This window comes from Podarcis gaigeae (genome assembly GCF_964106915.1).
Source record: "Podarcis gaigeae genome assembly, chromosome: 5".
NCBI lineage: Eukaryota > Metazoa > Chordata > Lepidosauria > Squamata > Lacertidae > Podarcis > Podarcis gaigeae.
In genome coordinates this window covers 15,918,221-15,936,147 of record NC_139681.1, presented here as the reverse complement: position 1 = coordinate 15,936,147, position 17,927 = coordinate 15,918,221, and the positions used below count along the sequence as shown (strand labels likewise).

The window sequence follows — 17,927 nt, the reverse complement described above, 5'->3', positions numbered from 1 at the left end:
CCACAACAACCAGTATATTGGTACAAAGGTCAGGTGCCTGCCCCTCTCTACAGAGCAGTGGCAAAAGTCCATGGTGTCCCAGGCCCCCACACAGGGTCTGTGTCCCTTTGGAGGATAGAAGAAGATGCAGTGGAGACTGTCATGGCTTTAAGAAATATGGTTTATTTTTCTTCAAACAATGTTGGGTGCTTTCCTTACAGCCTTCTATTGGACCCAAACAGGATTCCCAAATAGAGTAGATAACAGAGATTCAGTAACTAGACCTTTAGTTCTTCGGTATTCAGAATTTTACCCCCCCCCCCTTGTGAATAGATTGTCTGAAAAGCACATTCTAGGCTGTGAGGAAGAGATGATAGTAATTAACACTGGCAGCTGTAATTACACCTCATGCTAATAACACAGAACAGACAAATTGGTAATTACTGTGCCTTGTCTTTTATAGTGCTGCAGGAGGGATAGTGTGTTGACTTTAATTGAATAAAAGGGGACGGTTTGTGGATGATGTAAGCAAACAGTGCTATGTTGTTTTGCACTAGCTAAAATTTTAATCAAAAGATACAATACTGTACCATTAATCAACATATGTGCTAGTTTCTGAAAACTGGTCATGCTATCAACGGATTCCCAGTGATGAGAGTGAGAGAAGTAGTCTTCTTCCACTTGAGAGGCGCTTTGCATATGAGACTTGAGAGCAACTTTATTTTCATTTCCTTTTATAAATCCAATGATAAAAATAAAATTTTTACATTTATTAGAATATAAGAGCGTAAATTCAGATTAAAAGGATGGGTGTGGCCATCTAACATGCATCTGAAAGCCTTTCCCTTGATTAGGCAAGACAGCCACATTTTCTAGTTTGGAAAGCTCTGAAGTTAATAAATACCAATAAGGGTCCCAGTTTAACTAGGACTATACACCAGGCTTCCTCAACCGTGGCCCTCCAGATTTTTTGAGACTACAATTCCCATCATCCCTGACCACTGGTCCTGCTAGCTAGGGATCATGGGAGTTATAGACCAAAAACATCTGGAGGGCCGAAGAAGCCTGCTATACACCATAGACATCTTACCATGATTTTATAATGCTGTTAATTCTGAGTTGTGGTGAAAAATTCCGTGACAATGCTGCCCAGGGTGGATTTCCTTTGAATGAGAAAGAACTGGAGACATAGACTCTTCTTCTTCTTTGTCATATTTAGTTTATTTACAAATATACAAGTAAACCTAAGTGGAGTCAAAAAGGCACTCCATCAAGGCGGCAAATGTACTTCCCCATATCTGTTCTGCAGAGAGCTACCCCTTGGAGCCAACTCAAATCTTTCTCTTTGTTTCTTCCAAAACTGCCACCTCCACCACTCCCTCTTTCCCAGGCTCAGGGGAAACTCAGTCCCAACTATCTTCTAATCATTTCTAATTAATGGCACAAATTTGTATCTGAAACTTAAACCATGATGGGTTCCTGACAAATAAAAATGCACAATAGAACAACCAATAAAATAAATAATAATAACAAAACAGCAGAACGGTAAAACCATATATTAAAACCAGAGCAAGGTAAAATCCAAATTATTTTCTTAAAACAGTATCTTAAAAGGGAAGAGCATAGAAAGAAGAAACACCATGGTACACGTGCATCAGCACAACTGGACGCCTTCATCTGCCTTCATGTGTCTCTCCTGTATCAGTCTCTACAGCCACAGCAGGCACTGTAATTCTCCAATGGTTTGATGAGATCTCCAAAGGTATACTTCTCCATTGTCTCCCAAGATGTCAACAGTACAAACAGATCTTTAAACACCCTGGACATGTAAAAAAATTGGCACCACACAAGCCTGGAGTGGGGGTATTTCAAAGATGAATGCTGCTGTGGACAGGCTCTTTCTCTGCTCATCCCCTGCCTTGTTTCTTACATCGGGCCCAGAAGGGCTACTGAAGAAGATCTCAACATTCAGGCAGTTTCAAGAGCTCATTTCTGACCACTCTGGGCTATGAACCAGCAGCCTGCCTCACAAAGCAATAGTTAGCCAGCAATGTAACACACAACACACAAACGCAAACAAACATCTGTGGTAATTTGCATAACTGTTCATCTAATGTGTTTAAAAAAACATTTAGGAAGACACAAGTTAAAGTTTCCAGGTAGTATATATTTCAGAACTCTGCATCTTATGGTGCTGACCAGCTGGAGTGTACATATGTTACAAAAGAAACGAGGGAATAAAATGAATATGCCACATTTGGTTTCATTCATTTCAGTTAAAGTGGCACAAACACTTTAAAGTACTATGTTTTCTGCTGTCTCAAGGTTTTGTTTCTCTGTCCTGCCACACTAGCTTGGTGCATTTGTTCACAAACTTCTGCCTGTCTTCCAAAGCTGCAAGATACTTCAAATGCTACTCTCCAAAACTGTTCTCTTGATATATGTAACATCTGGGATGTTATAATGTTAAGGAGATATGTAGGCAAATGTTAAACAGGGAGGGGGAGGAGAAGTCAAACATATCTTCCCAGTCATCATCCTTAAACTTTCTCACTGACCTGACGGGGAAAATTGAAAATATGGAAAGGAGAAGTGTGTGAGAGAAGCAGAAATTCTATGGAAAAAATAATTTCCCTGACCACCCAGGAGAGCAATGTGACATTAAAAGCACAATAGCTCAGTTCAGACATCATGTCAAATCATGGTTTTCATTAAACATCCAATCATACAAAAGGCAAGTCACTGCAAGCTCCTTATCCATTTTTGTTTTCTCAGAGCAATCCGTTCCTACATTGCCTTCTCTTCCTGTGGCTCAGCAGCCTCTAGAGGTTGCTAACCTGTGACCCTACAGTTATTGTTGTAGACTCCAGCTGCCAGCTGCTCCAGCCAGCATGGCCTGTGGTCAAGGATGATGGGAGTCCAACAACATCTGGAAGGCCATAGGTTAGCCATTTCTGCTCTAGATGACTCTAGAGACAGAGTGGTATCTATAAAATCAAGCATCGCACCAACCCGAGATTAGCATAAACCATGGATTGCAATCCCACTTCCAGCAACAGTTTCTAATTCTGGGTTGTCAGCTAATTGCAAACCACGATTTGGCATGATATCTGAATTGAGTCAATATCACCCTTTACTGTATAGCTGCCTAAAAAGAAAGATTGAGAGGGTGAGTGGAAACAGAAGAAAGCAGGTAGCTGAAACCATACAGGTGATCTGGTGTGAACCGTACAGAGTAATTCGGGGTAGCAAGAGTAGAAGTTTGTGTGAATGGACACTCCATAGGAAATATTCCAATATTCCATTTAGCAGCACCATGGAATATGACCAAGCCCATTCTCCCTTGTGCCCTGAAGAAGTGTGGCAGCTCTTTTGGAAAGAGTGGCATTGCCAGCACTTGTTCTTTCAATAAACAGAACTTGGTATGAATACATCAGCCACAAGGATGTTAAATTTTCATTCACCTTCTCCTATCAGTAGCGTAAAATATTTTCTTGCTGCCCGCTTGCAAACGAACCTTGTTTAGGTACCAGCAAAAAACAGACACCCAACCAGAGACAAAATGAAGACATTCTTCTAAGCCACTGCCCAAATACTGCTGAGTAAAACAACACAAATCCATCTTTGGATTGAATGGTCTTATATCAGTTTGGTCACCTTCTTGATCCAGGGCACAAATTTGCTGACTTTTGTGTAAACACCAGGAGAGTCTTTTCGCCCACACCCATATCCCCAGGAAGTGATCCCTAGAATTACCCAGTGTCCACCTGACCTTTGACACATTAGCGGACCCCCACTATCCCCCTGACAGCTGTCCACCCGGTTATCTTCAGAAATGTTTCCAGCGCACAGCATACGATTAGTGAACTTCTTTCCGTAACGGGATTTGCACACTCTTCTTGGGAGTAGGGGCACCGAGCCCTGGAGTAACGTCCTTGAGTATGACCTCCCTGAAACAATAATAGGTTATATATCTAGTGCAGCTCAGATAACCAAAAATCCTACCCACCAAACACAACTATTGTTCTCCTGCACAATTTTGATTAGGTTAACACACAGAAAAAAAATATCCTTCCCTAGGCCAGGATGGTATTTTAATGCAATGTGAAGTGGATTTTGATGTGATCTTCTTATACAGTTGTATCTTGGATCCTGGACAGCTTGCAAGTTGAACGTTTGGGCTCCCAAATGCCGCAAACCCAGAAGTGAGTGTTCCAGTTGGCAAACATTCTTTGGAAGCAGAACATCCCACAGGGCTTCCTCGGCTTCTGACTGAGTGCAGGAAGCTCCTGCAGCCAATCGGAAGCCGTGCCTTGGTTGCTGAACGTTTTCAGAAGTCGAACGGACTTCTGGAACGGATTCTGTTTGACAACCAAGGTATGACTGTAATGTGTTTTTATAGGGCAGGGGAGCAGGTTTAAATAAAAAGCTGGCAAAATGCTGGATGTGTTTACAAGACAGGATACACAAAGGTTAGCTGTAACTAGCATCATGTGTCTAAAGGTAAAGGGACCCCTGACCATTAGGTCCAGTCGTGACCGACTCTGGGGTTGCAGTGCTCATCTCGCTTTATTGGCCGAGGGAGCTGGCGTACAGCTTCCAGGTCATGTGGCCAGCATGAGTAAGCTGCTTCTGGCGAACCAGAGCAGCGCACAGAAACACCGTTTACCTTTCCGCCGGAGCGGTACCTATTTATCTACTTGCACTTTGATGTGCTTTCAAACTGCTAGGTTGGCAGGAGCTGGGACCGAGCAACGGGAGCTCACCCCATCGCAGGGATTCGAACCGCCGACCTTCTGACCGGCAAGTCCTAGGCTCTGTAGTTTAACCCACAGCACCACCCGCGTCCCTATCATGTGTCTAGGCATACATTAATTCTGCAAAGTGAACTGCCCAAATCCTTGTAGAGCAGAGTGATCTTGCAGTGGTTGCTGGAGCACTACTTCCTACATGCTGCTGATCATAGGCAAAGAATCAGGGTGATCTGGGGACATGCAAACTGAGATCTGGGAATAATCCATGTGTATTATGTGATCATCTGCAGAGTTCTATAACACCAGGGTAGCTGGCAGCCTAATCAGTAGTGTCTATCTGAGATTATCCCTCTTAAACCTTGCAACTATGAAAACAGAAACAGAAACCTGCATAAATTTGTGGGTAGATTTCCTGTGCATGGCCTTTCCTGTGCCCATTCTTCCTTCATACACTCCAACATCTTCCCAAGCACTTAGCAAATACATGTAGTTCACATACTGCTATGATACAGAGACACCGCAGTTATACACTCAGTCTAATCAGCACATTTGATGGCGTTGCCTGTCCCTCTATTTCCCAACAGTGGCAAATGGGTGCATCTGTTCCCAGGCCTTATACGTTGGCAATTTTTAAACCTTCCAACAACTGGAATGTTTGCAAATATCTCAATAAATGCCCTATCAGATGAGCAGGGAGGGTATTTAAATTAATTGCCAGAGTTCTCAGCCAACGGCTAGTGCGGACTGTGTTTACCTCAATCTTTTTCTTTAGCAGAATTTAAAATGAATTTGGCAAAAAGACTGTTTTTCCTGCAAATCAGCTTGTTTTGTGCTTTAATTTAATGCTGAATTTGTCTCTATATAGTGAGCGCCCTAAAAGATTATCCAAAGCTGGGTAGAACAGACACCCCAAATCTTACTATCTCTTTCCATGTGAAAAATCCTGACACAATCTACAACTTACCTGTATCTCCCCAGCCAGATATGACACAGGCCTGTCTATCTATAGAAGACTTCTCCTTCCTCTCAGGAAGGCAGACAGGAAGGACATGGTGGCTGAAGGAAAGACAGCTGCCGCTTTTGCCCCGAATTCTGACTAAAGCAATGTCATTGTCGTTGCTGCTAGACTGGTAGTTCCTATGAAGGACAATCTTCTCCACCGGCAGCTCTCTCTCGAACTCGTCCCTCACACCAGTGTGGTGGTCTCCCACACGCAGCAGGTAGCGCCGTACATCTACTCCAAACCTGGCCATGAGAGAATGATCAGTCAGTCCATTATTCATCCATAGAGATGACTCACCTTTTTCTCCTTTTCTTGTTCAGCGTTGAAATTGCAGTCTCCCTGGGCACAGACCCAGCTTTTCTGTTCATGATATTCTGCAAAGCATCATGTTAACTGATGGCACTAATGTGAATATACAAGATCACCATCTCAAGACTGCCACTCTCTTGTGTTCACAAAAGGTGGCCAATCGTGGGCTCTCTTTACTTAGGTAGGTATTTTTAGGTGAGGGCCATAGGTTGACGGTTTTGAGTTGGGGACAGAATGGCAATCGTGCTTTGCACTTCTGCACTTTAAGGACTCTTTTATTTGCAAACAGCCTGTTACCTTTTGAAGCAATGTGCTGCCGTCAGCACCCAGCAGTTGCTGATGAGAGTCGCTCCACACAGCAGACGAGCATCTCTGTGAAACCCCTTTAGACGTAGCGAGACCTGCCAAGGCCAGCCTCCTCTGAAAGAGAAATGGGAGGCAACGTGAAAAATACAGAGGTAGACGAAATAAGGACAGAAGGAAGGGTTATGTGAAGGATGCTCCATGCTTCATTAATTTGTGTTTTTTCTTAAAGAAACTCTGTTAGCTAGTGGCACAACCTTCTAGAGTAAAGTGAGCATCACCAGCATAAATATCATGACTGCTAGCAGCACTGAAATGAGCTCATTGGTGTTTGGTGCTGTACAAGTACAGACAGCCAGAGGTCATCACTAAGGGTATTCAACTGAAGGCTCGCGAAAAAGGCAATAAGAGGATGCAAAGAGAATGCACCTGCTTAGGTCCTGCCACAGCACTGGGGGCAGGTCATCCAACAAGACAGCCAAGGCAGTTTCAGTACCAAATCTGGACCAAAATGGATCTAGATAAAGGAATGTAAGAATCCCTAGACATATGCAAACACCTTGCCCCCAAATCCAACCTGAAGACGCTTGGAAAAATAATCAGAGTTCAGAGACCATTGCTTTCAGAGTGGTTTAAAACTGCCTCCTTTCAGAACAAGGCATTCAATGCCTACTGGGCTCAGTAAGCCACCCCTCTTCTTCCCAGTCTTCTTATTATTATTATGAGCCAAGAGGTGCACAGAGCAAGCAAATAGGCAATATATCGCATTCCTGCAAGCACCTTTTCTGTTATAACCTTAGTCCTCAGTAATGAAATTCATTCAATAAATTATGGCTGGAGTCTGCCCAAAGCATCCAAATCATGATGGATGCCAGCATATATATTTTTTAATTCTCAAAACACACCGCCAAAACAATGTGCCAATTATGGCTTCTTAAAACCAGCCTCTGGGCCTAGATAAAGAAAGCCCCAAACCACTCAAAGTAACTCCACTGGGTAAGGTAAAAGGTAAAGGCACCCCTGCCCGTATGGGCCAGTCTTGACAGACTCTGGGGTTGTGCGCCCATCTCACTTAAGAGGCCAGGGGCCAGCGCTGTCCGGAGACACTTCCGGGTCACATGGCCAGCGTGACATCGCTGCTCTGGCGAGCCAGAGCTGCACACGGAAACGCCGTTTACCTTCCCGCTAGTAAGCGGTCCCTATTTATCTACTTGCACCTTGATGTGCTTTCGAACTGCTAGGTTGGCAGGCGCCGGGACCGAGCAGCGGGAGCGCACCCCGCCGCAGGGATTCGAACCGCCGACCTTTCGATCGGCAAGCCCTAGGTGCTGAGGCTTTTACCCACAGCGCCACCCGCGTCCCAACTCCACTGGGTGGCACTGCATAAATGCAATACTGGCAGAAAAGGGTTTATGTTTTTGTCATCACCATCATTGACACAGTACAGGCTCAAATGCAAGATCTCACTTGTATTTTTTTAATATGGCTTGAGTTTCCCATCACTTGCATTTGAACCATCTTCCCATCATTGTCCCAAGCTCCCCGGTATAACTTTACTGAATAGACTCTGCTCTGTGGGAAAGGACACGGAGGAGCAATTACCTAGATTGGCCAAGCCCTCTGAATTGCTCAAACTGGATCTAAATGTGGCAAAAAGGTGTATAAATCAAAGGCTGGATGATGCAGAGCTATACCAAAATTTCATAGCTGGTGGTGGAGCCTGCTCGTCGTTAAATTTCGGCATAACCCCTATCTACCGCGCCCCATCCTACTTAACATCGCTTATGGCCGTGTCTCACCGATATGCCTTCATTAGAGCTAGGTTCAATGTCTTTCCAACAAACGTGCTGAGACATAGATTCACTAAGGGCCAAGTCCCTTCAATGTGTGCCTGTGAAATGAAAACATCTGAATCTCTACATCATGTTATGTTTATCTGCCCTTTGTACAGTTCAGCCCGTGCTAGTATACTAAACCCCATAATCCAGCCTATGGCTGACAAACCAGTAGACCTACAGCTTGCCTGGCTTCTTCAAGATGTGGATCCTTATATTACCCTACAGGTTGCTAAATTCCTAACAGCCGTCCTCTCGTACAAGAGACGGAACGGAATGTTAGCTGATTATTGATAGTTATAAGAATTTTCTATAATGAAATCAGATATTGATTTTAGTGTAGTGCCGAAAATTTTTAATCTTAATCTTAAACTTTTCTTATGAATGGCTAATATCCGTCCTTGCGAGTTATAAACTGTTTTATACTACTTGTGGTTTGTACTAGTCTGCTGTTTTACTTGATTTGTTTTGTTGTGTTGTGTTTCATGATGGGCGTAAAGCCGAATAAACATTTTGTTGTTGTAGATTGGCCAAGCATTTTCCTGCCTGTCAACTTATTTCTGAGAAGAGAGTACCATTCAGTTCCAAAGAAGTATATACATGATACTATTTCTTACTAGGGCTTGCCAATCAGAAGGTCGGCGGTTCAAATCCCCACAACGGGGTGAGCTCCCGTTGCTTGCTCCCAGCTCCTGCCAACCCAGCAGTTCAAAAGCACGTCAAAGTGCAAGTAGATAAATAGGTACCACTCCGGCGGAAAGGTAAATGGTGTTTCTGTGCACTGCTCTGGTTCGCCAGAAGTGGCTTAGTCATGCTGGCCACATGACCCAGAAGCTGTACACCAGCTCCCTCGGCCAGTAAAACGAGATGAGCACAGCAACCTCAGAGTCGTCCGCAGTTGGACCTAACGGTCAGGGGTCCCTTTACCTTCAAGTTCCACTGAATTCAGTTCCATTTACTCTCTAGTAAGGGTGCTTAGAACTGCAGCTGGGCAGTGCAGTTGTATGGTATTGCTACACCAGTGGCTGCAAACAATGTCACAACATTGGCATAATGTAGCCACAATCTTAAGCGACAAAGTAGACAACAAGATAAAACCTGCTTTAAAGGAGAGTCAACATAGAAAAACTGGCAGACATCCCCTCGGTGTCCTTAGCAATTCTGATGCCACCCACCGACCACTGCGTTGTGCATCCCTGCTGTCACATTAGCCATGCATGAAAGGAGCCGATCAATGTACAGCAATGCCCAAACGACCCAATGACATCACCCTACACACCATGCATACAAAGCACAATGCGCCAACAGCCACAAACGCAACCCCAGTACAGACAGCTGTGGCACAGCAAGCAGGAGCCCGGATAGACACATCTGAGGCATAGCGTCATGGCCAAACAGATGGAACTCAGGACGGACAAATATTCCCAATCAGAACGTTTCCTGGCACTTACGTATGTCAGAATGCCTGTGAGCATGCATATATATTTTAACCAATCAAGGTGCAAGTCTTTTGGTGAGGAAGGGGTTTAATCTCCCTAGGTGAAAAGAAGGGAGAGGGTGTCTGTATTGCCCCAGGCAGGGAGGCAATGGGTGATTCTTGTTTTTCCTGCTGCTACTGGGTTGTTTTCATTTAGTGGACCCATTTCTCTATACATGATTAAAGGTAAAGAGACCTCTGACCGCTAGGTCCAGTCGCGAACAACTCTATGGTTGCAGTGCTCATCTCGCTTTACTGGCTGAGGGAGCCAGCGTACAGCTTCTGGGTCATGTGACCAGCATGACTAAGCCACTTCTGAGCAGCGCACGGAAACGCCATTTACCTTCCCGCTGGAGCGGTACCTATTTATCTAGTTGCACTTTGATGTGCTTTCGAACTGCTAGGTTGCCAGGAGCAAGGACCGGGCAATGGGAGCTCACCCCGTCGTGGGGATTCGAACCACTGACCTTCTGATCGGCAAGCCCTAGGCTCTGTGGTTTAGACCACAGCGCCACCCGCGTCCCACCTATACATGATTACTGGTTAGTTATTTGTTAGTTCAGCACTGGAGCTTTTGATTGATGCGAAAACTCAGTGGAAGGTGTGTAGGGAAACTGTTGCTGTTTGTTTAGCTTTTTCCGGCAAGGGATGAATACAGGCGTATTACGCAGGGGTTACGTTCCTGGGTAGCGCATGTATACGTGAAATCGCTTATAGGGAGGAACAACATTTAAAAAGCCGAACTCTGCCAAAAATCTGCCCAACTACAATCGCTCCCTCCAAACCTCTTTTCTCAAACTCCAACTCTTCACAGGCCTTGAAGATCAGTGCAAAGGCTCCTGGGATTGCAGCAGCAAAGACTCCTAGGACTGCTAGCTGTTTTCCTGCTCTTTTCATGCCATTTTTGCAGTTTTCCTGTTCTTTTCGGGCCTTTATTGCTCCTTTTGCTCCTTTTGCTCCTTTTGTACCTTTTTGCAGTTTAAATCACTTATACATTATTTCAAAAACTTATGTCATGTGGTACGGCTTAATTTCTAAATACAGTGGTACCTCGGGTTAAGTACTTAATTCGTTCCAGAGGTCCGTACTTAACCTGAAACTGTTCTTAACCTGAAGACCACTTTAGCTAATGGGGCCTCCTGCTGCTGTCGCGCCGCCGGAGCACAATTTCTGTTCTCATCCTGAAGCAAAGTTCTTAACCTGAAGCACTATTTCTGGGTTAGCGGAGTATGTAACCTGAAGCGTATGTAACCCGAGGTACCACTGTAAAATGTATATGGAGTAAATATTGTCTGGAAACCATACTTGGGCCCTCTCACATAGAAGCTCTTTCCATGTCCACAGATGTGCAGAGAACAATAAGCAGCCCAGCAACGGACTTGTACTTCACCTCTGGTGTTGGGGGTGGTACAGTCCTCCAATGCACCTGGAGTAGCAGAGGCTAGCTCAGGGAGTACACGGTGCAGGGTCAGGTCACATGGTCCTCTACAAAGTGCCACCTGAGGCGGCCACCTTACTCTGCCTAATGGTAAAGCCGGCCCTGCATATGTCCCATCCTGAAGACAGCAGAAGTGAGCAATACAAAAGGGCGTCTGCCCAACAATCAAGACAGAGCTGGATCAACTACAGGCTTCATTGAATGGCATTGGAGTGAGCAAGAATAGAATTCCAAATGAGTCCTGCCTAGTTAACTGCATTTTCACCAGCAATTTGCAAAAGACCAAAACAGAGCACAAAGCCCGCTCTTAAATTTGCCCGTCTATTGCTTGACTATCAGGAATCTCACCCTTTGACCAAATGATTATGCATGGTCAGAAGGGATTAGAAATAATCCTAAACACTACTTGGGAGCAGTGTTAATCTTTCGCTCTGGGTAATTCATGCAAACCTCATGAGGAACTATGAAATACACCCAAATTAATCCATTTTTCTATCATGCAACAGAACAACTGGGCTAGGAATGTAAGAGGCTGGTTTATACCAGCTCAAACCGTTGGTCCATATAGCACAGTATTGCATTCTCCATCTAGCAACATCCTTATTATTATTATTATTACAAGTTGCAAGTGAGGTACCTGAGAGATTTGTTTCCACCAATTATCCTTTTTTTGCGGTGGTGAAGCAAGCGCCGTCCACACATGCCGAATATTGAACCTGCCAATAAAGCCAAAGTGATTTAAACACATAGCCTCACATCATAGCCCTTCAACACAATCTGCTGGTACTCCGTTAATGAACATTTTGCCCTTGTATAAAGATTTTGAAAAGATAATACCACTTTAATTAAAAGACAACTTTCCCTTCTCTTGCACCACTATCTTGCATGAAAATTTCAATAGATTAAAACTAGGGGAAATGCTTACAAGCCATCATGAATGTTAATGGTCAATAAGGTAAAGGTAAAGGTACCCCTGCCCATCAGGGCCAGTCGTGACCGACTCTAGGGTTGCGCGCTCATCTCGCTCAAGAGGCCGGGAGCTGGTGCTGTCCGAAGACACTTCCGGGTCACATGGCCAGCGTGACGAAGCTGCATCTGGCGAGCCAGCACCAGCGCCGCACACGGAAACGCTGTTTACCTTCCCGCTAGAAAGCGGTCCCTATTTATCTACTTGCACTTAGGGGGGCTTTCGAACTGCTAGGTAGGCAGGAGCTGGGACCGAACGACGGGAGCTCACCCCGCCGTGGAGATTCGAACCGCCGACCTTTCAATCGGCAGGTCCTAGGCTCTGTGGTTTAACCCACAGCGCCACCCGCGTCCCTAATGGTCAATACAGAAAACTAAAAATGAAAACAAGAAGAGTCTGGCAAAGCATTTCCCCACCCGTAAAAACAAAGCACCGGAGAAAATCATTGTTTCAGACAAAATAAAACATGCACGTTGCGCACAGTTTTTGCAAATTTGATCTAAAAATCAGTTGCAGCCATAGGCAAGCATAAAGGTCATGGAAACTTACAGTGTTGAGAAACTTGATGTTCTACTTGGAGGCAGTATCAGCCTTAAGTTGACAACAACCCTTAAAACTTCTTAAAACACTAAAACAAATGTATCGTGGCAAAATCTTCCTTTTTAGGACATACTTTTAATAGCAAATGTTGATGGCGGTGATGACAATGCTAGGTTGCTGCACCATGGTCAACAGAGGGAAGTACCATGGTTGGGAGTGGGAAACCTTATTCTGGAGCCTTACCAAGAAGTCGACAAGCTATTGCCAGCGGTAGGTTCTGAAACACGGAGTGTCAGGGAGCGTTAGGACTGATCTGTCCATTGGGTAATTCGCACACTGCAAAACAATTACGATATTTTTTGCTCTATAAGACTCACTTTTTCCCTCCTAAAAAGTAAGGGGAAATGTGTGTGCGTCTCATGGAGCGAATGCAGGCTGCGCAGCTATCCCAGAAGCCAGAACAGCAAGAGGGATCGCTGCTTTCACTGTGCAGCGATCCCTCTTGCCGTTCTGGCTCCTGAGATTCAGAATATTTTTTTTCTTGTTTTCCTCCTCCAAAAACTAGGTGCGTCTTGTGGTCTGGTGCATCTTATAGAGCAAAAAATACAGTAAGTGGGATTGAGGAAGGGTGGGGTTTTGGGAATCTAGCGTAGGGGCCTGCTTTGGAGGCAGGGACTGGGGGCCTGAATAAAAGACAAGAGTGTGTATGTCACAACTAACCCTGTTCATCGGGGTTAACTTGGTGCATATTATCTTGTGTGTGTGTGTTTTAGGGGGTGGGATCAGGGCCAAGGGTCACTGAGAGTTTGTTGGGGTGTTTTTTCACCCTTTCTTCCCATGTTGTTTGTCAGGGTGGGGGGAATACCTCCCACAACTTGCTATTTGCTTTTGGAGTTGCCATTTGCTGTAATGCAAAGCTAATGAAAGCCATGATTCTCTAAAAGCCAAACTTCATTCTAAAGTCTACACACAACTATTGAAAATGCCACGGAGAGAGAAGGGTACGGTTAATATGCCACACACCTGCATTTGTGTTTGCCTTGTTTTCCTCCTCTATGTAGTCACAGATCACTCCGGCATCTTTCCAACAGCTGTGAATGTTGCTCTTGCGGGTGACGCACTCCCCCAGGGTGTGCTCAGTGCCACTGCACTCCACCTTGTCCAGATGGATGGGTGCGTGTCCTTCAGCAAGGTAAGCCATGGACTTCGCTTTTGCAGTACCACTGCAAGGAGGGAATCAGTTGAATGGAACACCATGGAAAACAAGTTTCTGTGATTAGAAAAGCCCCTCCGAAAATCAATCGCTATCAGATTATGGACTCCCTTGTCCCCTAAGAATCCAGGTCACAGTATGTCACCCACTGGTAGGAAGCAAACCGCACCAAACCGAAACTCAAGGAAGGATTCCCTCGGAGCAGGGAGATCCTAAGCAATGCATGCCAAACTCAAATACTTCAACACACTGAGGTACCATTAAGATCAGGCCATTTCAAGAACATGGACAGCTAATTAAACAATCTATGTCCTTTTGAACTGGGGAGGGGAGTATTATTTGGTTGGTTACTATGTTGTGTAAAAAGGTAAAGGGATCCCTGACCATTAGGTCCAGTCGTGACCGACTCTGGGGTTGCGGCACTCATATCGCTTTATTGGCCAAGGGAGCCTGTGTACAGCTTCCGGGTCTTGTGGCCAGCATGACTAAGCCGCTTCTGGCGAACCAGAACAGCACATGGAAACACAATTTACCTTCCCACCGGAGTGGTACCTATTTATCTACTTGCACTCTGAGGTGCTTTCGAACTGCTAGGTTGGCAGGAGCAGGGCCCGAGCAACGGGAGCTCACCCTGTTGCGGGGATTCGAACCGCCGACCTTCTGATCGGCAAGTCCTAGGCTCTGTGGTTTAACCCACAGTGCCACCCGCGTCCCACTTTGTTGTGTATGTTTGTGTAAATTGCTGCAAATTGTGTAAATTGCTGTAAATAGCCCTGTGATCCTTGGATGAAGGGCAGGATATAAATTTAATTTAAAAATAAACAAAATAACCAGTGGCCCTACAAATGTTGTTCGATCCAGCTCCCCTAAGCCCCAATTGACAGAGCCAATGACTAAGGGACGACTGGAGTTTCAGTCCAACAACACTGGGAGAGCTGCAGGTTCCCCATGCCTGCATTGATCAATCCTCACATAGCCTGAGAAGAATCAGCACAAAGAAGCTGCAAGAAAGAGCGCTTCAGCAATACAGACAGACAAACAGCACAAAATCCACAAACTGCATTTGCAGATTAAACCAAAGCTGTTTCCACTGCAAGATGGAGAGAGCTTGAAAAGACCCCTTGAGAAACGAGGAAACAGAGCTCACTTGAAAGTCCCAAGAGGCAAAAGAGGGGTATGAATAAGCACCTGTGGATTTCGGGGGGCATAGCAGGCTGCACCCTTCTAAAAGCTTCATCAGGCAAAACTAGCCATTGACCATGGACTTTGAATATTCTACCCTCCAACCTTAAACAATACATTGTAAATCAATTACCTGTAACCCAGCTGCTTGCAAACTACAGCTGCATCTCTATCTGTCCAGCCATGGTCACAGACACTGCCCCACTGTCCATTCATGAAAACCTCGACACGTCCCTCTTTGGTGCCGTTCCCATCCACCAGCCGCACAGAGATCCCTGCATGTTAAAAAGGGCACTGTTTAGAACACACTAAAGAAAGAAAACAACTGAATAGTGCAATATAGTAGAGCTGTTGTTTATTATAATTCATTGAACTTATTAGTCCCTTTTTAAGTAAAAGTAACTTGAAGCGACTTACAAAAGGCAACACATGCATTGAAACCAACATAAAACGAAGAGGTTGTCCACACTTCTGCTTGTCCCATTTCTAGAAGGCCATGGGTCCAAGCGGTTTCCCCCTTTCCCTGCTCCTTTTCCAGGGAAAACCTGCTTTTTAGCAGAGTAAGTGGCAGGACTAACACATCCCGCCCAAAGTTAGTATGGAGGCAAGCTCTTCTTGTAAATAAGATCAGCTTAATTAAAAAGGGGGAGGGGAGAGAGATACAGACAGAAAGGAAGAACGTGTTTGGGAACCAAGAAGCTCCATTTGTTGTGGAATTTAAATAATCTGACCTGAAATCAAGGAAGAGAAATAGATAAAATGAAGGAGAAGGAAACAATACACAGGTCACATCCATGCCATTCATTTAAAGCACATGGCTTCCTCAAAGAATCCTGGGAACTGTAATTTGTTAAGGGTGCTGGGAGTTGTAGCTTTATGAGGAATAAACTATAGTGTCAAGGATTCCTGGCATGAAGTGGAGTAAGAGTACTATAAATGTATGGTGTGGATGTGATCACACTTGATTAGAAAAGGGTAACTGGCACCCATTCTTTTTAAGTATAGTCGTACCTTGGAAGTCGTACGGAATCCGTTCCAGAAGTCCATTGGACTTCCAAAATGTTCAGAAATCCAAAGCACAGCTTCAGATTCAATCGGAAGCCCTGTTGGACATTCTGCTTCCAAAGAACGTTCACAAAACAGAACACTCACTTCCGCGTTTGCGAGCCAAAATGTCCAAGTACCAAGGTGTTCGGGATCCAAGGTATGACTGTACTAATTCACTCCTCAGCTCATTTGTCTGATGGGATTAAAGGTAAAGGTAAAGGGACCCCTGACCATTAGGTCCAGTCGTGACCGACTCTGGGGTTGCAGCACTCATCTAGCTTTATTGGCCGAGGGAGCCGGCGTACAGCTTCTGGGTCATGTGGCCAGCATGACTAAGCCGCTTCTGGCGAACCAGAGCAGTGCACGGAAATGCCGTTTACCTTCCCGCAGGAGCGGTACCTATTTATCTACTTGCACTCTGACGTGCTTTCGAACTGCTAGGTTGGCAGGAGCAGGGACCGAGCAACAGGAGATCACACCGTCGTGGGGATTCGAACCGCCAACCTTCTGATTGGCAAGTCCTAGGCTCTGTGGTTTAACCCACAGCGCCAACTACAGCTAAAGGGAAACTAACAGCAAGAACAGGTCCAGGTACACTCTCTAGGAGCCAAACAAGATGTGACGCTTTCACTTGTCCTGTTCACGTGTGGGATTGAGCGGGTGGGTGTACACCTAATTCTTAACATCGAAATGAGGATGTGAAAGAAACAAACCAAATCTTGCCACCCACCATATTACCTCCCTCCTGTTCTCTCACTTTCCTCGCAGACCAGCTGTGATTAGAGCCAGGATCCAAGAAAAGTACCTCTACCAATGGAGAGGAGGCTTCAGTGTCCCTTGCATGTGTACCCCTTTTAATGTAAAATTTAATCTTGCCCCTCTGATGTGTGGACAAGGCAGGTGCACACACAAACAAACCCCTATCCTGTCCACTTGGCCTGAAGTAAATGGATAAAAAAAGGCCAACTACTTTGAGCTCTGCAGCCCAGAATCCAAGTAGATTTCCCAGCAAAGGAATGTGCTGCACAAACTTGCAGCAGTACCAAGCTCTCACTACCATAAAGAAGGCTGATTGCAGAAGAATTGATGCTTTTGAATTATGGTGCTGGAGGAGACTCTTGAGAGTCCCATGGACTGCAAGAAGATCAAACCTATCCATTCTTAAGGAAATCAGCCCTGAGTGCTCACTGGAAGGACAGATCCTGAAGCTGAGACTCCAATACTTTGGCCACCTCATGAGAAGAGAAGACTCCCTGGAAAAGACCCTGATGTTGGGAAAGATGGAGGGCACAAGGAGAAGGGGAGGACAGAGGACGAGATGGTTGGCCAGTGTTCTCGAAGCTACCAGCATGAGTTTGACCAAACTGCGGGAGGCAGTGGAAGACAGAAGTGCTTGGCGTGCTCTGGTCCATGGGGTCACAAAGAGTTGGACAAGACTAAACGACTAAACAACAACAACAACAACAACAACAACAACAACAACAACAAAGCTCTCACTGCCTTGGAGAATCCATAGCTAGTTACCTGTAGCCTCTTCAGTGATCCTGTTGCTATCGGGGGAGCAGTGGACACCCACGTCCTCTTCGTGTGAGCAGTCGTGCTGCCCCCAGTTGCTGTGCGGGCAGTCAAAGAGCGACAGCTCAGTGCCTGTGCAAGCCACATCATCCAGTAAGATGAAGCCTTGTCCGGAAGCAAACTCCCCCTCTGCTGCTAGCTGTGCGGGGCCACTGGAGGAAGCAAGCAAAGATGTTGATAGCAGATCTTTTCCTCAAGGGATTCCTGTGCAGAGCATCCATCTTAACCAACAAGGGTGGTTTGAACCCATCAATGCAAAGGAAGGTCCTGTAGATATACTTTCTTACGGGGCCCTGCAGATACAT

The 17,927-nt window shown here is 45.4% G+C and overlaps 1 protein-coding gene across 2 annotated transcripts in view; it reads right to left on the bottom strand.

Annotated features, from left to right (window-relative positions):
- Nucleotides 1-1,181: 1,181 nt before the first annotated feature.
- The window catches only part of LOC310844292 (neurotrypsin-like), a 44,656-nt gene continuing 27,910 nt past the window's right edge, over nucleotides 1,182-17,927 (bottom strand). For both annotated transcript variants that reach the window (XM_083738325.1, XM_083738326.1), the window contains 7 exons: nucleotides 17,572-17,774; nucleotides 15,134-15,275; nucleotides 13,629-13,828; nucleotides 11,736-11,814; nucleotides 6,343-6,465; nucleotides 5,698-5,978; nucleotides 1,182-3,929 (listed from right to left, as the gene is read on the bottom strand). In XM_083738325.1, the coding sequence (XP_083594451.1) occupies nucleotides 3,619-3,929; nucleotides 5,698-5,978; nucleotides 6,343-6,465; nucleotides 11,736-11,814; nucleotides 13,629-13,828; nucleotides 15,134-15,275; nucleotides 17,572-17,774 (1,339 nt within the window). In that variant the 3' untranslated portion in view covers nucleotides 1,182-3,618. The remainder of the gene's footprint in view (nucleotides 3,930-5,697; nucleotides 5,979-6,342; nucleotides 6,466-11,735; nucleotides 11,815-13,628; nucleotides 13,829-15,133; nucleotides 15,276-17,571; nucleotides 17,775-17,927) is intronic.